General features: G+C 33.8%; 2 protein-coding genes and 1 long non-coding RNA gene across 4 annotated transcripts in view; 1 reads left to right on the top strand and 2 right to left on the bottom strand.

Annotated features, from left to right (window-relative positions):
• Nucleotides 1-3285, bottom strand: part of LOC100374744 (G patch domain-containing protein 1-like) — a 42493-nt gene extending 39208 nt beyond the window's left edge. Inside the window, exons 1-2 of the mRNA XM_006822531.2 lie at nucleotides 3154-3285; nucleotides 262-393 (exon numbers count right to left, since the gene is read on the bottom strand). Of these exons, the coding sequence (XP_006822594.1) occupies nucleotides 262-393; nucleotides 3154-3220 (199 nt within the window). The 5' untranslated portion in view covers nucleotides 3221-3285. The remainder of the gene's footprint in view (nucleotides 1-261; nucleotides 394-3153) is intronic.
• A 190-nt stretch (nucleotides 3286-3475) lies between these two features.
• Nucleotides 3476-25714, top strand: part of LOC100374893 (maestro heat-like repeat-containing protein family member 1) — a 45061-nt gene continuing 22822 nt past the window's right edge. Inside the window, exons 1-13 of one of the 2 annotated variants that reach the window (XM_085500308.1) lie at nucleotides 3476-3640; nucleotides 8461-8606; nucleotides 9292-9423; nucleotides 10923-11085; nucleotides 11572-11670; nucleotides 12126-12277; nucleotides 13048-13188; nucleotides 13758-13850; nucleotides 14325-14517; nucleotides 14903-14976; nucleotides 15148-15270; nucleotides 15449-15553; nucleotides 16000-16182. In XM_085500308.1, the coding sequence (XP_085356434.1) occupies nucleotides 3589-3640; nucleotides 8461-8606; nucleotides 9292-9423; nucleotides 10923-11085; nucleotides 11572-11670; nucleotides 12126-12277; nucleotides 13048-13188; nucleotides 13758-13850; nucleotides 14325-14517; nucleotides 14903-14976; nucleotides 15148-15270; nucleotides 15449-15553; nucleotides 16000-16182 (1656 nt within the window). In that variant the 5' untranslated portion in view covers nucleotides 3476-3588. Of the gene's footprint in view, nucleotides 3641-4034; nucleotides 4467-8460; nucleotides 8607-9291; nucleotides 9424-10922; nucleotides 11086-11571; nucleotides 11671-12125; nucleotides 12278-13047; nucleotides 13189-13757; nucleotides 13851-14324; nucleotides 14518-14902; nucleotides 14977-15147; nucleotides 15271-15448; nucleotides 15554-15999; nucleotides 16183-25714 lie in introns of those variants that run through there. The other variant, XM_085500307.1, reaches the window with a different exon arrangement.
• LOC146742210 (uncharacterized) lies at nucleotides 22104-23205 on the bottom strand. The gene is made up of 2 exons (XR_014929831.1): nucleotides 22835-23205; nucleotides 22104-22556 (listed from the first exon to the last, which is right to left on the bottom strand). It is a non-coding gene; the product is annotated as an uncharacterized LOC146742210 (long non-coding RNA).

The raw sequence follows: 25714 nt of genomic DNA, 5'->3' as shown, positions 1-25714 counted from the left end.
AGCGACCGCCAAGGAAATTGGGCTTGCGAAGGCAACCATTAAAAAAGTTGTGTTATGTTTTTTGGAATAGTCCAATACACTGTCCCCGCGACCACATACATGTATCAAAGGCATATGGCATACAATGTACTTGATAGGCAGCTATTATGCACCTGCATTATTAACACACTGTCTACCTCAATGTTTTGTGACCAGGATGGCATTTTATGTTTGCATTGCTCATATACGAAATATTTTGAAGAGAAAAAACGACTCTCTTACCTTCTTTAGAACCCACAGTGTTGAAGTACCCAGCTGAGAATCCTCCAGAGAAAGCTCCATGAAATCGACGTCTTCCTTTTTCATCATGAACAGTCTGATCTTCAATGGAGATAGGTTTCTTGCGTGGTGCATCTACAAAACAAGAATACTATACATACATAAAATGTAGACATGGTGCATGTAAATGTATCACTGGAAATAATGTATTTTTGGGTATTTGAGCCTAACACACACAATGATTGTTATATTTCAAAGTGAAAGTTTTTGAATAATGAATTAGTTGTATGTGAATCTCAGAGAGCAAATTTAATTAAAGTGGCCAGCAGAGACATGGTATGACATACTTTTTGCAGATCACTATTTCTGTCAGGCTATGACAACATTTTAAGTGAAACATGAAGTCAGTCAGTTGCACTTTGGTAGGCTTAAAGTTGATTATGTTACGTAGTTAAGTGTGTAAGTCAATTCGTATTCTCTGTTTGAAAGTTCAGTGTTGAGGAGTAAAATTGAACTACCGGTATTATGTAATTTATTTATTTAATGCAAGAACGATAATTTCAAATCTAGGGCTAACCATTCTGTATACTGTTAAAAAGCTTTTTCTAATTATTAATTTATTATCAAAACTATTATTAATACAAAAGAACATAAATTAATCAAGCATGTGACTAAATACTTAAAGTGCCTGTGCAATGCCCACCTTCACGTTTCCCATTTTAGATCTGTGTCCCACTGAAATGAGCAGTTATTGATTTTTTTGCCGAAAATGATTACTCGTATCCAAGTAAATTTGGGATATTTCTTGTGTTATAAGCCACGCCCACATATCCTGAAACGGTCGACTGTTTCCGGATTTCCGACTCTCACCGGAAGTGCGCCACCAAAGGCCAAAATGTGAGAGGAAGTCATACCCCTGAGCCGTAATAACACTGGTCATTCAATATACTTTTAAACGATATACATTTTTCGGTCGACGTTTTTTTTTTCTTTCTTTTTTTTTTGTCTATTTTATTTTTTTGAGAGAGAATTTTTAGATGTTGTGTTGTGGGCAGTTGCAGTGAAACGTATAGTCATAGTGTAAGTATTCACACGTTGCTAGTCGATCCGAAGGTGTGACATCAGTGGACGAAAGCCACTTAACCTCAGATTCTTTTTTTGTGTGGAGAAACTGTCCACGTCCATGAAATAGATTCTGGACCATGTTCACCGGCTGGATTTCAGAAGAGAGAGAGACGTCCGGCAAGTGTTTCAAATGAGTTGACTTTTTTTGCGATCCTGATTATCGTTTTATAGAGACCATTTAGTCCTTGTTAAGTAAAAGGTAGCAATAATTTTGACAGTGACACGAAAACGAAGCGTCGGACAAACAGGAAATTACACAGCTCTTACACACTGCTAATTGTTTTCATTTTCGAATGCTAAAAGTTTCTGAATTGTTTGGTGATTGGTGTTGAATGTCGAATTCACACCTCTGTTCTTTTTTTACCTCCATGCTTGCAGCTTGATCTGCGTAATAATTTATGAAATAAGAATCCGGGCTTGGTCAATGTGTTTCCACCAAATTAAGTCTTAATATGATGTAATTATTATGACAATCACGCCATGGATCACGCTAACTCGAATCCACTCTGAATTTATCTGTATGTGTGTCGATCTCGATTATTTTTGTTATCCAATTAAACGCCACTTTTAACGCACTTGCCCTCGTCGTGACCCAACGCGTTCACCTATTTCAACAAAATTTCAATTTATTTACATGCGGCTGTCATTTATTTAGTAACTGTGATTTGTCGTTTTTTTAATTATTTTATAGTCTAATGTTTAGAATGTCAAAATATGTTCTCTTTTATTTTAATTTTGAAAGTTTTACTCAGACGATTGATGAAATACAACAGTGTAGTGACGTCCCTAGTAACCTGCTAAATAACGAGATAGTTCCGACGTCAAATTCTATTTTGTCCAGCGACAGTGTACAAACGTGCGCCGGTGACGATCACGGTGACCAGCTACACCAGAACGGACATATTTCGCATCTAACTCAACCCCATGCAACAAAAATTGATACTATGTGTTCATTATGGTTATTCCTCCTCGACGAATAAGTACATAAGTCAAAATTTAATCAAAGACGAGAAAACTGCACAAGAAATTTGCCTTATTTACACGTATCGGCAATGCAAGCTGCCATGCGACTTTCCCTTCTGACGTCACAAGGAGAATTTCTGTATGCAAATAAGAAGCTAATGAGGAGCCTCGTTTTAAAATACACAAAAATAAAGTTGCCGTAGATTGAGGTTAAAATACATTTTTTCACTTAAAAAAAATAATTCATGCTTAGAAACATAAAAATTAATAATATTTATGTATCAATGGATAATTTTAGGTGTGAAAATAGCAGCCATTTCACAGGCACTTTAAAACTTATCATACATAATTGTATATCATCACTATCTCAGGCTAGTTTGCCATTTTAAACTATATTTATCTAAATTTTCTTTAACTTTTATTTTTGTTCCTTTTTTTTTTTTAAATTTATTACATAACAGCCTAAAGTTTCATTATGGTGTAATAAATGAAATTATTATTATATTACATAACATGTCATTAAGGCTTCAAAATAAATAATAATGCAACACCAAGTTGGCAAAGTTTCTTCAAACGCACGACTTGAAATATTATTACCTAACGATCATACACAATCTATGATCATAAATAATAATAATGGTCACACGAACAAAACTTGAATAGAAGCAGCAAAAAAACGAAAAAATAAAGAACAAAAACCTCAGGAAAATTTGATGTTTCTGTCTACATAACGCATTCATAACTGTATATGTGGTCTGAACTAGTCGACTATTTTTGAAGAAATCCTTTTAAAAATATTCCACTCACCGTCTTCCAACTGTTTCAACAATGTTCCGTATGTAACAAATGTATCTCCATCGGAGTCAGCATCCATCTTGACTTTGTTTTATTTCACAGCTGATCAAATACTGACATAGAGGGCGCACGTGTGACTGGTAAAACGACGTTAATTTTTTTTTGTCCGTGTCATTCTGTAGAACAAAAACAGAAATGTCGCAACATGTAACAGTCACAATAAGTAAACCCATTTTGTGTTGTTATCTGAGGCATTTAGAAAACAGTTGCCACTGTTCGTTTAGTTTGGAATAAAATCAAGACAAGTACCCATGATGCTTTGAATATTCTTTCAACATGGCAGCTTACATGGAATCGTCACGTGATTGATAGAAAACCTTTTTTTTTATTGTTTGAGGTATTTCAAGGAAGTGACAACTCTCTATTCAACGGCAATAGTTGAAGTAAATGATCATGCCTGGAGACGAACTAATAGATTCGACAGGCGGTCAGGCTGACGGTAAGTTTAACCATGGTACGTCCATGGTTTAACTTGGCGTGAAAGGTACATTTGAAATTTGTGTATTTATTTCATTTTCACTCACGACGCTTTGCAGGGACTCAGCATCTCTCATTTGCCTGAGTCGTTGTTATTGATTGTCTGTTATCTTATTCAATAATCCAATTAAAAATGTTAATCAAGTAGTTGATTGTATTTCCCAGAAGTTTCAATTTATCAACAAGTTCATTGTTTTATCGCTGGGCACCTTAGTCATTGAGGTCACGACCTTTGAAGTATTGGTTGATGTGCTGTCATGTGATACCCTAATCTGTGTACACGGATTGTATGTACGGGTAGGTGTGGTTGTTTGCCTGTACAGTCGTCGGCAGACAGAACCAGTAGCTTTATAACAGGATTGCAGGTGTTACAGTAGTACCCAGACTGCATGCCTATATGTATGAAGTGATGCACGGTATACCTGTGTGCAAGAATGACCTGATTCATGACAAGTTTTTTTTTTAAGAGTCTATGCCTTATTATATGACTAATTAACTTGTGACGGTAAATGTCATGTGACCGTCTATGCGCAAGATGGATTTCCGGTATAAACTGCCTCACTATCGCTGGATGACTGCGTTTGTACACTGTTATTCATTTACCTGAAGTTTTAACATGGACGAAACTGACTATTCAGTTGATGTTGACATCATGGCAGCAATGGATGACAATGACCCTTCAAGCATTTACCAAGACTTTGACAGCGACAGTGATAGTGGTCACAGTAGTTTATCTTATTCAATTACCTCAGTTGAAACCGCCTTCTCACTTCGAAAAAAGGCTCAGGGTAATATTGTATTTCTTATCTTCCATTCAGCTCTTGACCCAATACAGTCTTTTTTATAGTTTGTGTTTGTTGCCCCTTTGGAATGTCAAAAAATTTCACATTAGCATTCAAATTGTTTCATTGGACAGTGCATCGAATATTATCAATAATAATGTTTTATATTGTATTTGGAGACAATAACATGCAATGTCATTATTGAGTGGTGTAATAACAAATTTTCTAAATTGAAATTTAGTAAGCTTCGTGTATAGTCATGTATATAGACTAATGAACAGAACATTATTTTAATTTTTACTAAATTATTATTAAATTATTTCCAGTGCAGTTGATCTTGTAGTTAAAATTATTATTCCCTCATTTTAAAGCAGTGTTTGTACTTAATGTACACAGTGTTCATGTGCAGTGTGGCCTGCAGATGACCTTTTCACCTTGGAAGGAACAATAAATGCTTTATACAGAGTCGAGAGAGATGTAAAACTAACCGTATTTACAAAATCAGTTTGAAGAAGTAAGAGTGAAATTTATTAAAATTAATATGCAAGACAATATTTTTAGTAATGTTCAAATGCCGTTGCTTTTTATGGAAATGAGGTTCATACCGGTATTTATTAATAAAAGTTTGATATTTCACCAATTTTTATAATTTTTGAGTACTTGAGTTACTGACATCTTTAGTCATTTTTAATTCTAAATAATATATTGTTTCTGATCATAGACCTTAAAAGACATTATGGTATATGTCCTGATGTATGAAATATTCATTTTAATTTTATGTATGTTATTTTTTTTTATAAATCGTACCTGTACAATGTACCGGGGGGTAATTATTAACCTATACATTTTGACTATTTTTACTTGAGCACTGGGATTATTTAAATGTTATAAGGTCAGAAAAAAAGATGTTCAATTTACTTTGTTGCTGCATATAATTTTATCAGCTCAGTTTCCTAATTGCTAAATCATGAGGTACTAGTTTTTTATTGCAATTTTTTTGAATTTCACAGACATGTAAACAATGGTACTTATAATTGCCCCTTTCTTGTTACAAATGTACCACTAAAAACTTATTATGAACAATTGCGAGATAAAAGAAAATTCTGGCTATATTTTAAAAACGGTAATCTCTTTGTACATGTGTGTTCACAGATAATCAATATTCCATAACAAGAAACTGACAACCCATTCCTGAAAACCTAAGGCTAAATAAAATAATGTATTTCATTAAAAGTGAAAATGAGGTTAGGTATAGGTTTTTATTTAATCTTGTATTTTTTGGAATGTTGGCCATGGCTGTTATACAGAAGCATTTTTCAAATGAAATTTTCCTAATACATGGCAATGTACAAGCATGAATCACAATTTCCATGTAAATAATTTATCCAGTTTACAGTAAAAAAACGGGAAGTGGGTGCCATCCAATGACCTATTTGCAGTTCAGCATGCAAAGTCTTGGCAAGGTTTCTGCAAACATGATTTGGCCTATATTGTGAACTGCTTTTAAAAGGGCTATTTTTATGCATCTGTAGTCATGTTATACATGTACACTATCGGTACTTGCATGTACAACTTATTAGTCCCTGTTCGTTTTGACCCTTGTGCGTCCATGTGTCCATGCATCCTTGCATTCGTGCGTGTGTGCGTCTCTGATATGCTTTGACTGATTATGTTCAAATTTTATATAGTCGTTTTATATCATGTTATAGATATATAGACCTATTTATAATGGATGACTGGTGGCCATTTTGTTTTAATTAATTCTGTTCCAGAGCAATATTTCTCAATATGGACAAGTACTTGTTTGATGATCAGATACAAGATATCAATCATTTTAATGTTAAAAATCATAATAATCAAGCATCATCTTCTGGATCCATACCTCTGACATGTTTATGTTCCAACTATATTACTATAAACAAAACGATAATGGGAACTGTGCCATGCATGGCTTGTTATTTTTGATTACTCATTATCACCCCATTATTCAGGGTTCAATTGTACAACTGTGCATATTATCAGTAGATATGAAGTGGTAAACAAATACCATTGGCTTTTGGGATGGTGTGTGGCAGGCAGGTGTAGTGGTGGAGCAAATGAATGAACTGTTAAACTGATAAGTACTTTATAATACATGTGGGTTATTATACAAATGTCTGACTTTACACAGTTGGCAAAAATCTTGAGACATCTGGAAAAAACGGCTATGACCCTGAAATCAATTTAAGGCATCTGTAACCAGTTTGTGAAATGAACCAAACTTCATATTTAATTTTGTAGCTGTACTCCTTCTTACTTTGATGTGATTTTTTTTTACTCCCGTGTGCGAAGCACAAAAGGGAGTCTTTGCAGTTACCCTGTCTGTCTGTCTGTATGTATGTATGTATGTATGTCACTTTTTTTGTTCCACCGTTATCTCAAGAACCACTAATCAAATTTTTTTGAAACTTGGTACATAGATGCTCTGGGATGATACGCAGAGTTGATTAGGTTTTGGTAAAAATCTATGAATATTAATTACCTAATTTGCATGATAATTAGCTGATTTTTAGCTGTTCCATGACTGTTCCACTGATATTTGAAGAACCACTCATTGGATTTTGATGAAACTTGGCACATGGATGCTCTGAACTAGTGCGCAGATTTGATTAGTTTTGGGTAAAAATCTATGAATATTAATTACCTAATTTGAATGATAATTAACTGATTTCAAGCTGTTCCATGACTGTTCCACTGATATTTGAAGAACCACTCATTGGATTTTGATGAAACTTGGCACATGGATGCTCTGAACCAATACGCAGATTTGATTAGTTTTGGGTAAAAATCTATGAATATTAATTACCTAATTTGCATGATAATTAACTGATTTTAAGCTGTTCTATGACTGTTTCACTGATTTTTTTAATAACAACTCATTGGATTTCAATGAAACTTGGCACATGGATGCTCTGAACTAATGCGCAGATTTGATTATTTTTGGGTAAAAATCTGTTAATATTATTAATTACCTAATTTACATAATGATTAATCAATTTTCGGCTTTTCCACTGATATCTCAAGTACTAATCATAACATGTCAATAAAACTTGGGACATAGATGTCATATGACACTGCACAGACCTGATAGTTTTTAGGGTAATATCAGTACATATTAATTACCTAATTTGCATAATTAATTAATTTTCAGCTTTTGATATTTCAAGTAGTAATGATCATGTTTCAATGAAACATGGTACATAGTTACTTGAGGACTGTGCAGAGACCTAATTAGTTTTTGGGTAAATATTTGTGCATATTAATTACCTTATTAGCATAATTAGTTAATTTTCAGCTTTTCACCTGATATCTCAAGTACTAATCATCACATTTCATTGAGACTTGTTACATAGATAATCTAGGACTGCAGAGACCTGATTAATTTTGGGATAAATAATTGTGCCTATTAATTACCTAATTTGCATAATTAGTTAATTTTTTGCTGTTCTATGGCTGTTGCACTGATGTCTGAAAGCCACTCATTGGATTTCAATGAAACTTTTAAAGAGTACCATCACATTTCAATGAACCTAGGACTATACACCATATTAGTTTTTGATAAATATTTATGCTTCTTAATCACCTAATTAATATAATTAATTAATACTGATATCTCAAGTATTGATCATCACATTTGAATAAAACTTGGTCGATAAATGCTCTAGGACAATAGACAGCCTGCTTAATTTTGGGTTAAAATCTGTTCATATTAATTCTCTAATTAGCATAATAATTAATATTATTTTGGTTCTAATCACATTTCAATGAAACTTGTTACATTGTGCAGACCTTATTAGTTTTACACTTAAATCTGTTCATATTAGTTACCTAAAATGCATAATTAGTTTTCTGCGTTTCCATCAACATCTCAAGTTCAAGTAATTTTGAATTAATTTTGAATGTGTCTCCAATACTCTCAGCACACGGGAGTTCTTTCTAAGCTTTCTTTGATTTATTTTAGCCTTGGCTTTGGCACTGATTGAGGCTGCATATGACAAAAGTACCCAAGTGCAAACCATCGTTGGGAATTCATTATTCGATATTGGTAAAAAACAACCCAAAATGGTATTAAGTTCAGCACAGTATTATCTCAAGAAACATAGCAAGGTAATTATATCTCCCATTATTGGTCATTGAAGTGTATGCATGCATCTGAATTTGTCCTTTGTTTTAATGATCTTTGATCAAAATCAACATTTGAACATAATATTTTTCCCAGGTATGCCTGGGCAGATTATATTTCAACTTGACATTGACATTAATGATGGTGGGTTACTGTTATACGTTGTTTTTCTTCGCAATTTGATGTTCAAGTTTTTGATGGAATTCCCCAACTTGCAACCATATACTGTAAAATGGTTAATTTTCACTGGGTTTAAATTTCACTGATATAGCATTTCAGGTATATTCAGTTGGTTTTAAATTTACGGCTTTGCCATTTAATGTGTTCTATGCTTAATTTCACATATTCACTGGGTTTTAATTTTGCGCATTTCCCAGTCAGCGGAATGAGCAAAAATAAAACCCAGTGAATAATTAACCATTTTACAGTATGTCTTTTTTTAATCATTTCTCAGACAAACCTTGACAGATTTTGTTCAAAGTTGTTATATAAAGACGAGACAAAATTTTGTCTCTTCAAATGTTAATTCAGCCAAATACAAAATATGTCATTGACCAAAAAAAAAAAACGTTTTATAATAATCATGCAAGAGATCATTGAATACAGGATCCTATGACATTTGTGATGGTTCCAAATGATGAATTAAACTGTCACCTGTTTATATTACAGCTGCCCATTGGTCACCGAGTTGTTATTCTTAATGCCATGGAGAGAATTGTTAAAGAAACAATTGATGAAATAGAAGCTCCATTAGCTGTAGATTTGGTTAACTTGGCATCAGAGGAAATGACACACAACAAGGTATTCTTTCCATTTACATACTCCTGATAATTCTTTCATACAGTGTACTTTACATGTCAACATCACCATAGCATTAGTAATCTGTATGAATTATAGGTTCAATTTCCTTTTTGGTGATACACTATGGAACATGTGGGAAATACCTCATCAGCTTATTTATGGCAATATAGAAAAGAAATGATGAATGTAATTTAAAGACATGTACCTATTACTGTTTTCATGCTGTCGATACAAAGGTTGAATAAACATTATTATTAGTCCCTGTTCGGACGCAGTTTTGTTTTGACCTCGCGTGCTTGCGTGCGTCTGTGCCTGCGTCCGGACCTGTATCTTAGAAATGCCTGGACCAATCACAATCAAACTTCACACATACATCATACATGATAGTATACATATGCATGTCAATTTGTTTCACGATCTGATTCAAGATGGCCGAATGGCAGTCATTTTTGTGCTAAAAAATTATCAAAATCAAGCATTTCTCGGCTGTTTACAGATGGATTTTGTTCAAACTTGGTATATACATTAGACATTATGGGACCTTGATGCAAATAATTTTGTTTTTTAGATAAGATTCAAAATGGCCGACTGGCAGCCATTTTGTTTTAATGAATGTGGTTCTTGTGCCATATCTCTGACTTGCTTTCACTGATTATGTTCAAATTATAAATATTCATTATACATCATGTCATAGATAGACAGATATATTGGTTTGACGATCCTATTCAAAATGGCCAAATGGTGGCCATTTTTGTGCTAAAAAATCATCAAATATCAAGCATTTATGGATGGATTTTGTTCAAACTTGGTACATATGTTAGACATTACAGGTTCCTGATGCACATCATTTATTTTTCAGATCGGATTCAAAATGGCTGTCTGGTGGCCATTTTGTTTTAATGATTGGGCTTCTAGAGCCATATCTCTTTGACTGATTATATTCAAATTTTATATATTTATTCAAAATGGCTGATTTTGAATGCTGTTCCAGAGCAATATCTCTCAATATGGACAAGTACTTTTTTGACGATCAGATACAAATGTCAATCATTTTAATGTTAAAAAATCATATTCCTGACATGGTTATATTCCAGTTATATTACTATAAACAAAACTATATATCTTAAATTTGATAACTAGCGGGGACTGTGCCATGCATGGCTTGTTATTATTATTATGTTCAGTTTCGAACTGACCATGTGATCAAACACAAATACCTCCCTACATCAACAAAGCCAATTATAATTGATGTTGTTAATTTCAATGTATTCACACAAATAACTTACATTCTCTTTATGCTACATTACCCAGTACAGTACCTGGTAATACTGAATTGTTACAGTATCTATAGACTTGCATTCAGCGGTATCCAGATGTTCGCACTAACTCTGCTTTTGCCATTTGTACACTCCTATAACATAAAAAGCAAAAAAAATAAACAAGGGACTGTATGCAAGTCTAAAGTAAGTAAATACCATCTTGTATTTTGGTTCTTATAGGAAGTGATGCCAGACTGGCAGACTGCTGCTAGTAATCTATTAGTTGCATTGGGAGCTAATTACTGTAATGAAGTTATGGAAGAAATACTGAAAAAATTTCAACCTGGAACATTGCCACATTTCTTTGTTGTTCAAACTATGGCTCATCTGGCTTCTGCTAATGGTTAGTATTCTCTGATATAATTAATGGTACATTTCTTAGATTAAAATTACATCTTCAAGTACGTCTCTCTTGTAAAGTACTCCTGATTAGCACATGTCCTGTAAAAGTACACATGAAAATATTGGTACATTTCCTTCAGAAATACACCTGATATACCCCCCAATAGTAACACACCTCATAAAAGGACAACTTCAATAATTATAATAAGTATAACTCCCTTAGCAATACACTCTAACATACAACTCCCATGGAATTACACCTGGCATCTATGTACAACTCTCATAGAAATACATTCACATACATGTGTATAAACTTCCATGGAATTACACCGTTATATATGTAGAACTTCCATGGACGTATTCCTCGTATGTGAATATAATTCCATAGAAGTGCAACTCATACATAAGGGAAACAATAGTTTTTACAGGGAACATGTTATCGTGACTGTAGTATTCATATTCATTAATTTTGATTTCTTTCTTACAGTTTTTGGAATGGTACCGTTTATGAAAGCAGTTCTTGGTACAATGTTACCAATGTTAGGTATGGCTAAGCATGATAATATGAGATGGGCTTTTTCAACAGGTGAGATAATTATTTCACTTTATACATATAATTATGCAAATTATACATAAATTTATCAATGTAAACATTGATTCTGACTAATATAAATCCATTTCAAAGAAAGTATGCTATTGTATTAATAGCACAATGCCTCTTTTAACTTAAAACACTTACAGCAGATAAACATTGGGCTATATATAGATATGTAATGAACCCATAATCACTTCTGTCATTTTCTCCAATACTAGAAGGAGATTCAACAAATCCAACTATTCCTTTATACTGTTGATCATATTTCCCAATAATACATAAAAACAATAGACATTGTTACATTCCATGATGTCCCACATCTTCATGCTCATTCAATAGTCAGAATGTGGTCAGTTGGCAGATTTGTAAATCAGAACACTGCTAAATTTACATTTGTCTCATCAATGATTTCCCAAGCCTAATAGTTATGTTATTCTACTTTTCAGCCCTTGGTAAGTTTTGCGAAGCTATTTTAGACTATATAGCCAACATAGATAAAGCTCCTGATCCCTCTGTGCATAAAGATACGTATTCTTTGGAAATGTATTCAGCGTATGATATACTCTTCAATGTATGGCTTAAAACTAATGAAGCTAAGGTCAGTTGTGTTTACATTGTACACTGCCACCATTTGTATCATTCTGTTGTTGTGTCATTTAATAAAAGATGCTTGGCGCAAATTACAATACAAACTAATACTTGGCAGATGTGATCAACCAACAGTTGCTATGCTGTAAATCTTTTACAGTTTTAAACCGTTTTAACACAAGTGCCAAAAAAAAAAGGTTTAGAGACCAGGTTTATAGTTGGCCAGTGTTGAAACACATATGAACAAGATAAGTCAGCATCATGCTCATTTAGTTTAAGACGGCCTAAAATAGCAAGTCTCAGCCGGCACCCCGTACATACATTGTTCAGTAACGGTTTTAGCATGTGTGAACAATAAGGCCGCCTTAAAAGCACGCCCTCTGGAGATCTATTCATTGCAAATATTTTAAAGAAACATGGCAGCCAATAATAATGCCGGTTCAGTTTAGGGTTTATACATGTATGAACACAGGACTAATTAAAACCACTGATAACGATTGTTTAATTACCAAGCTATTCAAGCCAGCTCTGTGGCACACTTGTAAACATGGTATTATTATTAGAAGACTGCAATACAACAGTTGTATTTTCTTACACTTTATATTATACATGTACATATTTTTTTCTTGTAGTAATAGTCAGGAATGCCAGCAAAAATATTTTATGAGTTTTGAACCATTGCTCAACAAGTTGGGCTCAGAGATAATACTATATTCCTATCTGTTGTACTCAGTGAAGTAAATAAAAAATAATGGAAAATTGGATATTCTGTTTTTGTAGTTACGATTGGCTATTGTTGATGCAGTTGGTCATATGACAAATTTGATGACAAGCGACAAACTTGAAGAACAATTGCCGAGGTTGATACCAGGAATATTGGGACTCTACAGACGACACAATGAACCATTTCATATTACAGAAGTCAGTATCATTATAGTTGTAATTTTAATATGTATGTGTATCTATGGGAAATAGTGATGTTGATTTGATATTGGTTGAGGTAATATGCAAGCTAGTGTGATTTTAAAAATAAATACTTTAGTATTCATAAGTTTTTCAGATCATAATTAATATGGCCTGCTGGCAGCCATTTCGTATGAGTAATGCTGTTCTAGTCAGTGACATATCTCTGACATGCTTTGACCAATCATGTTCAAATTTTAAAAATGTTTTTTTCAGATCGGATTCAAAAAGGCTAAATGTGAATGCTACGACTTGGGTATACATTGACTGATCAGTCAAACTTTACAATTACATTATAAATTATGTTATTTGTTTTTATTTTCTGATTCAAAATGGCCGACTCATTTTAGTTTTGTTTATTATTGAACTAATAAGAAACTAGTAATTTTGGGCTTGAATACACATTTTAAAGTTCAAGACCTTGATTTTGTGTTTTGCATGCATTGGTGCTGTGTAGGATGATGCGTTATAAAGCTAGATTCAGTTAATATAATGCCTAACACCAGCTTACATTTTTTGCTTTGTAGGGTTTATGCAATGTGTTGAAAGCTGCAGTTGCTGATGAAAGTACAATATTAGAACCACATTTAGAAGTTTTATTGAATGAGTTACACAGACAGGTAGGCAGTATATCTGATAATCTAAATTGCTTTCAAGTTAAGAAATAGTATAAAAATTTCAACTAAAAACTATACATATTTAGAAAATTACAGTGTGCTATAATTCGTGGTATTGCACAGGGTATTTGCACCTTACAATATTAGGAAACGTGAATTCCAAATGTGGAATGGTTTCCAAGATGATAGAAGTTTTTTAAAACAATTTTCACTATTCTACTCTGTTTTGGCATCCTACACCAATTAGTCATATCAGAAAGTTGTATAATAATAAGGTTGCCAAGTATGCACTAGGATCACCCTCTGCTATGCATCAGTCGTTACTCTGCTGTACTGTATTCTATCATACAGTTGAGCATCCTTGCATGTTGTTTCTGGAGCTTTCAGCAGACAGTACATTAACATGTACATTATTTTTAAATCTATTTCTAATTTTGCTGGATTGGTGAAACTATTTGTATTTCAAATTTATTTCAGTGTTGTGTTACACCTGATTACGCCAATCCAATGACAGTCAAGAATCATAACGAGGTACTGCGATGTTTTGCTGTCATGTCACAATCATTCTGTGATAGAATTATTACATATCTATTACAAAAGTTAGAACTAGCAAATGAGAAACTGCGAATTGGAACATTGTCCATTCTGAAACATCTGATCAATTCATTGGGTAAGTGTACATGTTTACATAACTCGTAATTATCGTAGCTGAAATATTCATGCTTTCTCACTTACTCAAACACCTACCCACATATGAATCCTGTGAATGTAAAGAACAAAACAAAAATAAATAAAATTTCACTTTTCATAAACAAATAAATTGTATTTTCTTGAAACCTTTTTTGTCATGCAGAACTGATAATTCAGTAAAAGCATACAAAGTAATGCAATCCACAAAAATATTGCTTCGTTTGTGAAATCCACAACTCCACAACAGGCACATAGACCATGGTATGGGAAAACAATATGACACGTAGATAAGAATATTTATAATATTGCTTCATCATGAATTCCAGTATGTTTATATATTAACTCTAATTTTACTGTCTCTATAGATGCATTATTAGAAAATAAGAAATCTTTGATTGTAACAGGACTGAAGATACTACTTCCCGAGTCTAATAACAAGGTAAGCACATACGCAATCAATTATGTAATTGACAAGTAAATATTGAACATTTAGTTACTTGCTACTTCTAGTCGTTTATGTTACAAGTACAAATACTAGGCTGAACACGTGTACATTTCATGTTCTAAGCTGATATTAGTGACAATTTATATGCTTTGAAAATACATGTAGGTGAAGAAGATGTTTGCTCAAGTGATTATAGCTATGGCTCATCATGGTTATCTAGAATTAGAAGGTGGTGAATTGATGGTGGAATTCATAGTTAGACAGTGCTCATTACCTGAAGATGTAACTGTAAGTATTACAAACATCATTGCAGTCTCGAGGCAAATAACAGTAATTAAATCTTTTCCAGTTCCTTTATACCTGCCCCATATAGCAGACGTCTACAAACTGGGCAAATCTGTAATATTTTTACACTGGATTAACAGGAAGTTGACATGTACACTTCATGTTTAATTTATTCGAACAGAAAAAAAGATCAGCTGATCCAGAATTTGTCAGTAATGATGCTCTGAGGTCAATGTGTGATAATATATTACACCTGGGAACAACCACAATTGCTGTTATGGAAAGTGTGAGTTCACTTTGTTTACTGCTCATCTTGTCTTGTCTTTATATCTTACAAATAACAGCATTTACCTGTTGTAACATCATAGAATAACATTTTATTTACATTTGATTTTTCAAACACCGTACATAATTTTTCCCTTCAAATTGTATTTCACAATTTGATATAGTTTTCAATAGTTTATTTATGTGAATTTAAACAAATAGATATAATTTTCTATTGCATACAGCCTGATGAAATTGATGAAAAAAAAGTTACTTGAATTTGTTGTGTGAAAAAGTATTAACTTTGGGGGTCAATGGGTAAAATCACTCATCTTTCACATATATCTGTATGTTGACCTTCCTAAATAAGTAGTTGGGTCACTGAGGTAAAATCAACAAAGAAGATTATTGCATGCTTCATAATTACAAATGATTGTAATACAAATTTGATTTGTATTGTTTTTGTAGGTATTATGGCCTTTCTTATTAGAATGTCTTGTTCCAATGCAGTATACTTCTGCAATGAACGCTTTATGTCTTGGCATATCACATCTTGCTGCTAAGAAACGAGATGAGTCACCAGATGAAAGATTAAATTATGATGCAGAACCTAACTTACCTAAACCATGTGCAATCATTGCAAGATTGATGGTAAGGATTTACATAAAACAAATGTGTGAAAACATTTAAAGTAACAAAATAAGAAGTGTGTTTTAGAAATATAAATCTATATATTATAAGATTACCTTATCACACAATAATGTAAGTCTCTGTTTGGAAGTGAATTTATTTAAAACAGCGTCCGGATAACTTTCGGAAATTCCGTCGCGTTTCGGAAAGATTTAATTTTCACAACTTTTGAATATTTATTCATACTTTTAGGCTAGTGAGGAGGTTATAATAATTTTTCATTTCACTTTAACTCTGTTTTTTTCACCCCTCAGAACCCTTTGAAAAGTCACTTCTGGCCATTGTAATGGCCACTATTTTCTTAATGGCCAGAATACCAACCAGAAATTTTTTAATGGTCAAAATATTGACCAGTATTTTCAAACTGGTAGTTATAATGACCACTATTTTTACACTGGTCAGAATAATAGTAATTTTTTATTTAATGATGGAGTGGGTGACAATCTATTTTGTTAATGGGTATTATAATGATCATTTTATTTTTCATTACATGAATAAAATGGTCATTTTTTTTTCATGTCACAGATATACCTGGTAATGGCACATGGGGATTGACAGCTCTCCTCTTTTTCCTCACTCGCTTCAGTTTGCTTCAATTTTAAGCCAGTACAATTGTAGGTAAACGTAAAATACAAGATTTTGAAAAATTTGAAATATGGAATTATATATCTTGAAAAAATATGACGTTTTGGGTTAATTTGTTTTTAAAATCACAACAAATCATGCACTTGATACTGTTGACTTAATAATATATAGTATAATGCAATAGGTTATTGAACATAGAAGATGACTCGTTTTCAAAATTCGGTCTAGACCCTTATCACGGGTGCTAATGAAGTGTGTGCAAACCTTGAGCCCAGGCTAATCACCCAAAATACCATTGTACTTGATGTCCATTTGAAAATTTAACTATTATATTCATAACTATTCTTATTCATAACTATACTAAACTTGACAATCAATACAAGCACATTCTGTGACATTATTCTTGAGATAAAAATGGACTGACAATGAGACTCTGTACTACATCCTGTTCTTATAAAGGCAATGTCCAGCATTTTAATACCTTGAACAAACAAACAAGACATTCACTACTGAACCTTCGAAAAGGGTGCAACCCCAAAAATACTCAGCAACTGACTTTCCACCAAAAAAAGTCACATAAACAGCTGGTTACTCCAAAAAGTCACAGGGAGTTACTCCAAAAAGTCACATAAACAGTGAGTTATTAATCCGAAAATGAGCCTGTCTTTATGAGTGGGGTTAAGCTCAAACATAAACAAAATTCCCATTTTAATAATGACAAAAAACTAAAGTTTAGTCTTCAAATACACCCAAACTATAACATTTTAAATTCAAATACTTAACCAGTAACTTTTCATAACATGTGTTATAAACTGTAGAAGTTTATGTTGAAGGGTTGATGGAAGGTGATTTTAAAGTGGCTAAGACACAGTCAACTAAAAAATACCCATGATGCTCTGCTTTATTTTTATATTTTGCTATTTTCTCTATTATGAATGGTTTAATGTGATATGAAAATTATCTGTGAAAATATTCCACGACTACTGCATGTGTACAAAACGGTGTTGGGTGGTTCAGTAAGTTATATGGGGGGGGGGGGTCCTAGCATAGAGCTCCATGTGTGTAGCTAGCTGACTTAGCAGTGAATGGCATGTTTGTTTGTTCACGGTATTATAATGCTGTACAATAATAGTGTTCATGCTACATGAAGTACTGGCTAAGATTTTAGCTGATGTTTTGACTAGACCCAATTGCATCCATGCATTGGGAGGGCCAGTCCTTAGCACGGGCTAAGGGGCGCTGTTTACGAACGCAAAATTTCTGCTGCTGACATGTTTCATTCTAATTTATGAAGCGAAGTGCACTGGAACACGAGCGTAGACAGACCGATTTATTTGGATGCACAGGAACAGTATATAACGGCGTTACAGAATGCAGAGTTTTATTAGTGCATGTTGTAGACAGCGAACCAAATTGGCGTTGTTGTATGCTCTACTACAGCGACCCAATCAGTGTGGAAGCGTGTACGGAGTAATTAATGACTGGTGGGATACTAGTTGACGACTTCCCCAGAAGTCGAAGATATGGTGTTTCGCATGCGCACGCATGCCGTTTTGGAGTGTAACGTAAATTGCACATGTGATATTGCTTTTGAGTGTACCAATCAACATCACAAAAATTCCCTTCTAACAACTATCAGCAAACTAGTATCGGAAGCACCACAATGGTTTAAAAAAAAAAAATTGAAAAAACTGGTTAATAAAAAAAAATAAGCATTATAAATCAATAAAACATGGAAAAGGAATGAAAAAAAAAAAATATTAAGGGAGAAAAATATATGGTGGTTGTTTCGATAATTTGTGGTTGGTTTATTTCGGTTAACAGTGTAGTTATAGAACTGTACCATTGCTGTTTAATTGTTTGTTCATAATTGCTGCCTCCCTTGGGAAACAAGTTTGGGTGTTCTTAGCCAGTGCACAGACCCTCAACACTGTGGCCTGTGCTATAACTGTTGGGCCCTCCTGTGAGTGAACACAATTGGGTATAGCTGATATGCAAACATTTGGGATTCACTTATATCTTAGCCTGTACTTGGTCAAAGTCCCTCTTATGACTATGACTTGGTGTAGCCTGAAACCAGACTACTGTGGATTAGTGATGTTTTGTAATGGATTACCTCCCTGATGAGTACATTTAAATAACAATGGAAACTAGCATATCACTGGCAACACATATAAGGATTTTGGCAAATTTTCACCGTTTTGTATGAAACTATTTTCACAACAACATTAATGTTTTACAATAAATTATATCAAACATATGTATAATTTAGTAGTATTAAAACTTTTTAAGTTTTTTTGAATTAAGAATGCACCAATCTTACTAGGAATCTATTCAAATCTAACCTAATGTGTGCTATTAATAATGGCTCATCAAAGGTATTGAATTACTGAACACACATCTTTGCATAGTTTCCAAAACTAAAATATTATTTCATGCTCTGCCCCCTCTCATGTAACAGTTTAAGAATACGTACATTATTTAAAATCATTTTAAAAATGTGACTGGAATGTCCAGGCCCAAACTTCTGCTGCTGCAACATCCGACCATTCCTGCATGTACATGCAATTGTTTCTCTGAGATTCTGCATGCAACCAGTTTATTTTTTGAACTGAATAACAGATTCCTAGAAGTTTATTTTGACATTTTCAAATAACACTATATATAATTTAACAATTTCAGGAATAGATTAGATTGCTTGCTATTCCATTAGAAACTCTTACTTCCAAGTGTGATTTTCAACAAGCGTTCATATGTTTAGCTAACCAAAGGGAAACAAAAGCATAGTGACAGGAAGTCAACACAGCAGAAAGTATGACAAAGGTTTACACTTCAAAAATGACTGGAAAGTAAATAATCTATAACCAAAGACCATCTATGCATAAACAACTAAAGATCTGGGAGGTACAGCTTTGCAAAGTAAAAATGTCATATGGGGGGGGGGGGGGGGGTTAAAACATTGCTTCAAACACAGTCCCTCTATCACTGTGCTTCAAAACATCATCTTAATTATTCAGCTCAGTGTACAAACACATAAAGTACAGAAATTGGATAATTAATGAAAACATTAGACAAAACAAGAATATGTAAGCAATATTTTGTTTTGTTTTTTAAAAATCATGATGTAGTACACAGCCATACAGACTGTTTTAGTGGATAATAATATTTTAGGTTTGCAATGTCATACTCCTCCAGATATTCATCAAGTTTTCTTGAGAGGCGATTAGCTTAAGGAGGGGGCTGTGCAAAATGTTTTTTCTCCTCTTTGTTTTTGTGCTATTCTTTTTAGTCCCCGTTCGGACGCAGTCCGAAAACGGGGACTTATGTTTTGCCCTGTGTGCGTCCGTGCGTCCGTGCGTCCGTGCGTCCGTGCGTCCGTGATCACCTGTATCTCGAACATGCATGGACCGATTAAGTTCAAACTTCACTCATACATCACACCTTATATGGGACATATGCACATGCATTTTTTTCATGATCCGATTAACGATAGCCGAATAGCGGCCATTTTAAGGCCGAAAATGCATCAAAATCGCACATTTTCACCATTCCGGACCCGGATCTCAGTTATGCATGGATGGATTTTGTTCAAATTTGGTACATACATTAAACATAATAGGACCTTGATGCATGTCATTTTTTTTTTTGGATCGGGTTCGAAATGGCCGACTGGCGGCCATTTTGTTTTAAAGAATTCAGTTCTGGATCCGTATCTGAGACATGCTTGGATTGATCGAGTTCAAACTTCACACACACAAGGTACATCATGTCACAAATATGTATGTGCATTTGTTTCATGATCTCATTAACGATAGCCAAATGGCGGCCGCTTTAAGGCCGAAAATGCATTGAAATCGCACATTTTCACCATTCCGGACCCGGATCTCAGTTATGCATGGACGGATTTCATTCAAATTTGGTACATACATTAAACATAATAGGACCTTGATGCACGTCATTTTTTTTTCCGGATCAAGTTCGAAATAGCCGACTGGCGGCCATTTTGTTTTAAAGAATTCAGTTCTGGATCCGTATCCGAGACATGTCTGGATTGATCAAGTTCAAACTTCACACACACAAGGTACATCATGTCACAAATATGTATGTGCATTTGTTTCATGATCTCATTAACGATAGCCGAATAGCGGTCATTTTAAGGCCGAAAATGCATCAAAATCGCACATTTTCACCATTCCGGACCCGGATCTCAGTTATGCATGGACGGATTTTGTTCAAATTTGGTACATACATTAAACATAATAGGACCTTGATGCACGTCATTTTTTTTTTGGGATTGGGTTCGAAATGGCCGACTGGCGGCCATTTTGTTTTAAAGAATTCAGTTCTGGATCCGTATCTGAGACATGCTTGGATTGATCGAGTTCAAACTTCACACACACAAGGTACATCATGTCACAAATATGTATGTGCATTTGTTTCATGATCTCATTAACGATAGCCAAATGGCGGCCGCTTTAAGGCCGAAAATGCATTGAAATCGCACATTTTCACCATTCCGGACCCGGATCTCAGTTATGCATGGACGGATTTCATTCAAATTTGATACATACATTAAACATAATAGGACCTTGATGCACGTCATTTTTTTTTCGGATCAAGTTCGAAATAGCCGACTGGCGGCCATTTTGTTTTAAAGAATTCAGTTCTTGATCCGTATCCGAGACATGTCTGGATTGATCAAGTTCAAACTTCACACACACAAGGTACATCATGTCACAAATATGTATGTGCATTTGTTTCATGATCTCATTAACGATAGCCAAATGGGGGCCGCTTTAAGGCCGAAAATGCATTGAAATGGCACATTTTCACCATTCCGGACCCGTATCTCAGTTATGCATGGATGGATTTTGTTCAAATTTGGTACATACATTAAACATAATAGGACCTTGATGCACATCTTTTTTTTTTTCGGATCAAGTTCGAAATGGCCGACTGGCGGCCATTTTGTTAAAGAATTCAGTTCTGGATCCGTATCCAAGACATGTCTGGATTGATCAAGTTCAAACTTCACACACACATGGTACATCATGTCACAAATAGATATGTGCATTTGTTTCATGATCTGCTTAACAATAGCGGAATGATGGCCATTTTAAGGCCGAAAATGCATCAAAATCACATATTTTCACAATTCCAGAACCGGATCTCAGTCATGCATGGATGGATTTTGTTCAGATTTAGCACAATGTGTTGTACATATGCAGGTGCATTTCGGTCATGATCTGCTTTGAATGTATATGTCACTCAAATATGAACGGAACGGGGACGTGTCATTGACAATGACTTGTTCTAGTGTAAAATATTTTTTCTCAAAGATGTAGGCGTGTCAAATTTGTTCATGTTTTTGATCTCTACAGGATTTTTTCAATAATATTTTCCTGTTAATTATTATTAAGAAGATGAAAGATTGTGGAGTGAGTGTGGGTGTGTACAAAAGGGTCAGCAAGAAGAACTATATAAGATAGCTGAAAATCATGAAATACCAGTTGAAAGATGTCACTTTTATTTGAGGGAAAACATAAAAAATGGAATGTACAGTAACTCTACACACTTGGAACTTTCAAAATCTGTGTGCAAATGTAAAACTGATAAACATGCAAATGCTAAACCATTGCATCCATCAATACTGGTTAAACTTTTTTTTTCCCTTAACGTCCATAAATTCTGGTTCTTCAACTTCTTACGTTCCATTTATATAGTATTTCCTTTTTTTAAATTGTCATTATCTGCAAAAAATAATTCAGATTGCTATTAGCTTACAATGACCAGTTTTTAATTAAGACACTTTGTAATCAATTTTGGAAACAAAAATTTGTGGTGTCTGTGTATTTTGGCATATTTCTGTCCTCACTAATAACAATGTGGATAAAATGACATCTTGTGATATGTCAAATTTTCCCCTATGCAACTCAGATATACTTCCAAAAAGATGATACCCGGTACATTCTGATTGAAAAAATATAAATATCAAATAAAACAGAATAACATCAAATTGTTTCCTAACCGAATATATTAGGGGTTGTGCCATATACTAGTATACACACAGTTCATCTCTTGAGAGACTAGGACAGTACACAGTCCCTCTGTGGACAGTACATTGCTGTACTTGGGAACCTAATTTCTGAGAACAATAGGGGGATTTAACTTCCTACAAGAGACAAAAGAAAGTTATGTAACAATGCAGCTGCATGATTTTGTCTTTCAAAGTAGGAAGCTGTGTACATACAAAATTATAGAGTCCCTCCACAATGGGAATGCCACCATGCATGTACAACTTCATCGATCCCCAGGTACTTTCACAAAATAAATAATTGTATTATAATTATGATCCAATACAATACCATATTTGCTCTAAAATTACATTTGTGGATACTAAATCATGAAAATATTACATATTTCGACCATTGAAGATCCCTGTAATTTATCTAAGTGCATGTGCTGCTAATAGAGTAATTATGTTAAGTGTAATATTGTTTCTATATTTTTTTTTCAAAATCAAAAAAATGATATTAATAAAATATAAAAACAGTTTAGTTTGAAAAGTGAAATAATGGTATTCAGATGGTTATGATTTAAGCATGACCTTAGAAAACAGGGTCATGCAACTTCTGTCTGGGACAATGTGCAATGTGGGTTATAACCTCCTGTATAATCTCATTAATACATATACATGTACCTAGAAGATTTATACATCTGAAACAGTTTTTACTAGTATTCCCATTAGTCAGTGTATAACAAGTGCACTATGCTATATCTGTTCTAAATATGATGAAAAATCCACTTGTTATAATGACACAAATTTCCACAGGTCATTGTTTACTTTTAGGCAGTTTTGTTTCCTTGCAGAGAAAACTTACCATTTTTGTTTCCCTTTCCTGATTTCATAGTGGAATAAAAATTGTTAATTTTTAGTTTCACTCGCATCAATAGAATGGACTTGGCTATTCAAGTTTTGATCAAATTTAATTTTTCTGATTATATTCCAACCACAAAATTGTCTCATTTTGTGTAGCTACACCCTGGCAGCCATGTTTGGCTTATGAAACAGGAGAGGATGTAACAGTGGTGTTGACATAGATTTATTATCAGTTTCTCTAAGGTGTTAATTTGGGTAGGGGGATTATAACTAAGGTTACATGAAAGGGGTAGCCACAGTAGCATGTCCCTGTTCTCTAAGGTCTATGATTTAAGTACCATTATATAGACTAAATATTTTTTTGTCCAAGTTGAGCAAGAGTACCCATGATCAATTTGGCTGACCCAGAAATGCCTAGGACATTTACTGACTGCATATTACACCTTCATTATATTTTGTTTAAGTCTCGCCCATTTGCCCCCTGTATCTTCAAAAGTAGTGTTCATGCTACACAAAGTACGGGCTAAGATTTAAGCTAATCTCATATGTTTGAGTTCATGCACAGAAGGAAACAATGGTTAGCACGGGGTAAGGAAAGCCCAAACTTATTAAGAATAGGCAAAATCTTCAGAAATTTTAACTATGAGTGCTCAGTAAGAGTAAGTAGGAAGGTTAGTTCTACAGCTATAAAACAATACCAAAGCAAATTCAGAAAGTGCAAATTGCAGAATAACAGGAAGTAGCACAGTATCTCATCATCGGTACATTTTTTCTTGAGTCAATCTCTCTATATGTGTTAGCGTTGATTGTCATGCAGGAAATGGCACACCAAAATAAAAAGTTATGAATATAGTAGTAAATCTCCTAAATGAACATTAAATACAATGGTTTTTTTAACCGAGCTAAGCGTTCATGCTTGTTTTGTTTTGCCTGTGCTAAGGCTTTGGACTGACCAGATTTACTCTGTACCTAGTATTTCTTAGCCTGTATTCATGCACATTTTTTTAGCACAGGTTAAGGTATTGGACCTCTTAGCCTTTGCTAAAGAGCTCTACGTGAATCTACGAATAAGTGTCTTCTGTTTATTTCTACCTTAGGTGCATACATTAAGATTCACTTCCCCTTTATATTGATCTCTACAACTCATTCAAATCAAATCAAAGATGAGCAAAGAATATTAGATTCAATTGAAATTTAGTTTAAATCCATGCTAAATTAAAAGTTATTTTGAGTATGAGTTTTACTTTTTTCTTTTGTGCGCAAAGAAAAATGAACTGTTGCACACTGTAGACATATATCATCTATACTAGTTTACAGGAAAAAGGGATTCTGGATGGTATTTGATGTTATGGGCATAATATATACATGTATAGTTAATACATGATTACTAAATTAGATTTCCCAGTGTACAGTACACTATTGCTGGTATTGTCTGAAGAGAAAAAAAAAACAATATACATAGTCTTCAAAAATTTAAAAAAAACAAACATTTTGCAGTCAGTTAAATTATTTTATTAAAATAATTTGAAAACATTGCCATGAATGGAAACAAATTTACGTTGATGTTTTTTTGCAGATTTCAGGAGTTGGAAATAAATTTTGTTTATACTTTTCTTGTATTAACAAACATAGGAGCTAATCCTCATTAACACCTACTTGAGCTTGTTGTTTGACAATTATGAATAATAATGAAGCATTACTTACACAGTGTGCCATGACTGAACAAAAACGAAAGCCCCAAAAGACTATCCTGCTACATAAACAACAACAAAAGTATCTAATATTGTATTGAAGTCATTGTAAAATGGTAAAATAATTATAAATTCATACCTTGATGTGCCAGTTGCAGTACTGCAATCGTCCTATGATTCAACACCATCTAAATACTCCGCAGGTTATGCAGTCCACCAGCAGTCACTGGCATCAGCGTTACTATGAAATTTCACTGGGGATCGAGGCAATATTCGCGAAATTTCATTTAAGTGTACTTGGAAGCGCCAGTGAAACTTGGGAAAAATAAATTCCCAC

Source organism: Saccoglossus kowalevskii, chromosome 6, assembly GCF_978046115.1.
Source record: "Saccoglossus kowalevskii chromosome 6, keSacKowa6.1, whole genome shotgun sequence".
Classification (NCBI taxonomy): Eukaryota; Metazoa; Hemichordata; class Enteropneusta; family Harrimaniidae; genus Saccoglossus; species Saccoglossus kowalevskii.
This window is presented reverse-complemented; position numbering and strand designations above follow the sequence as displayed.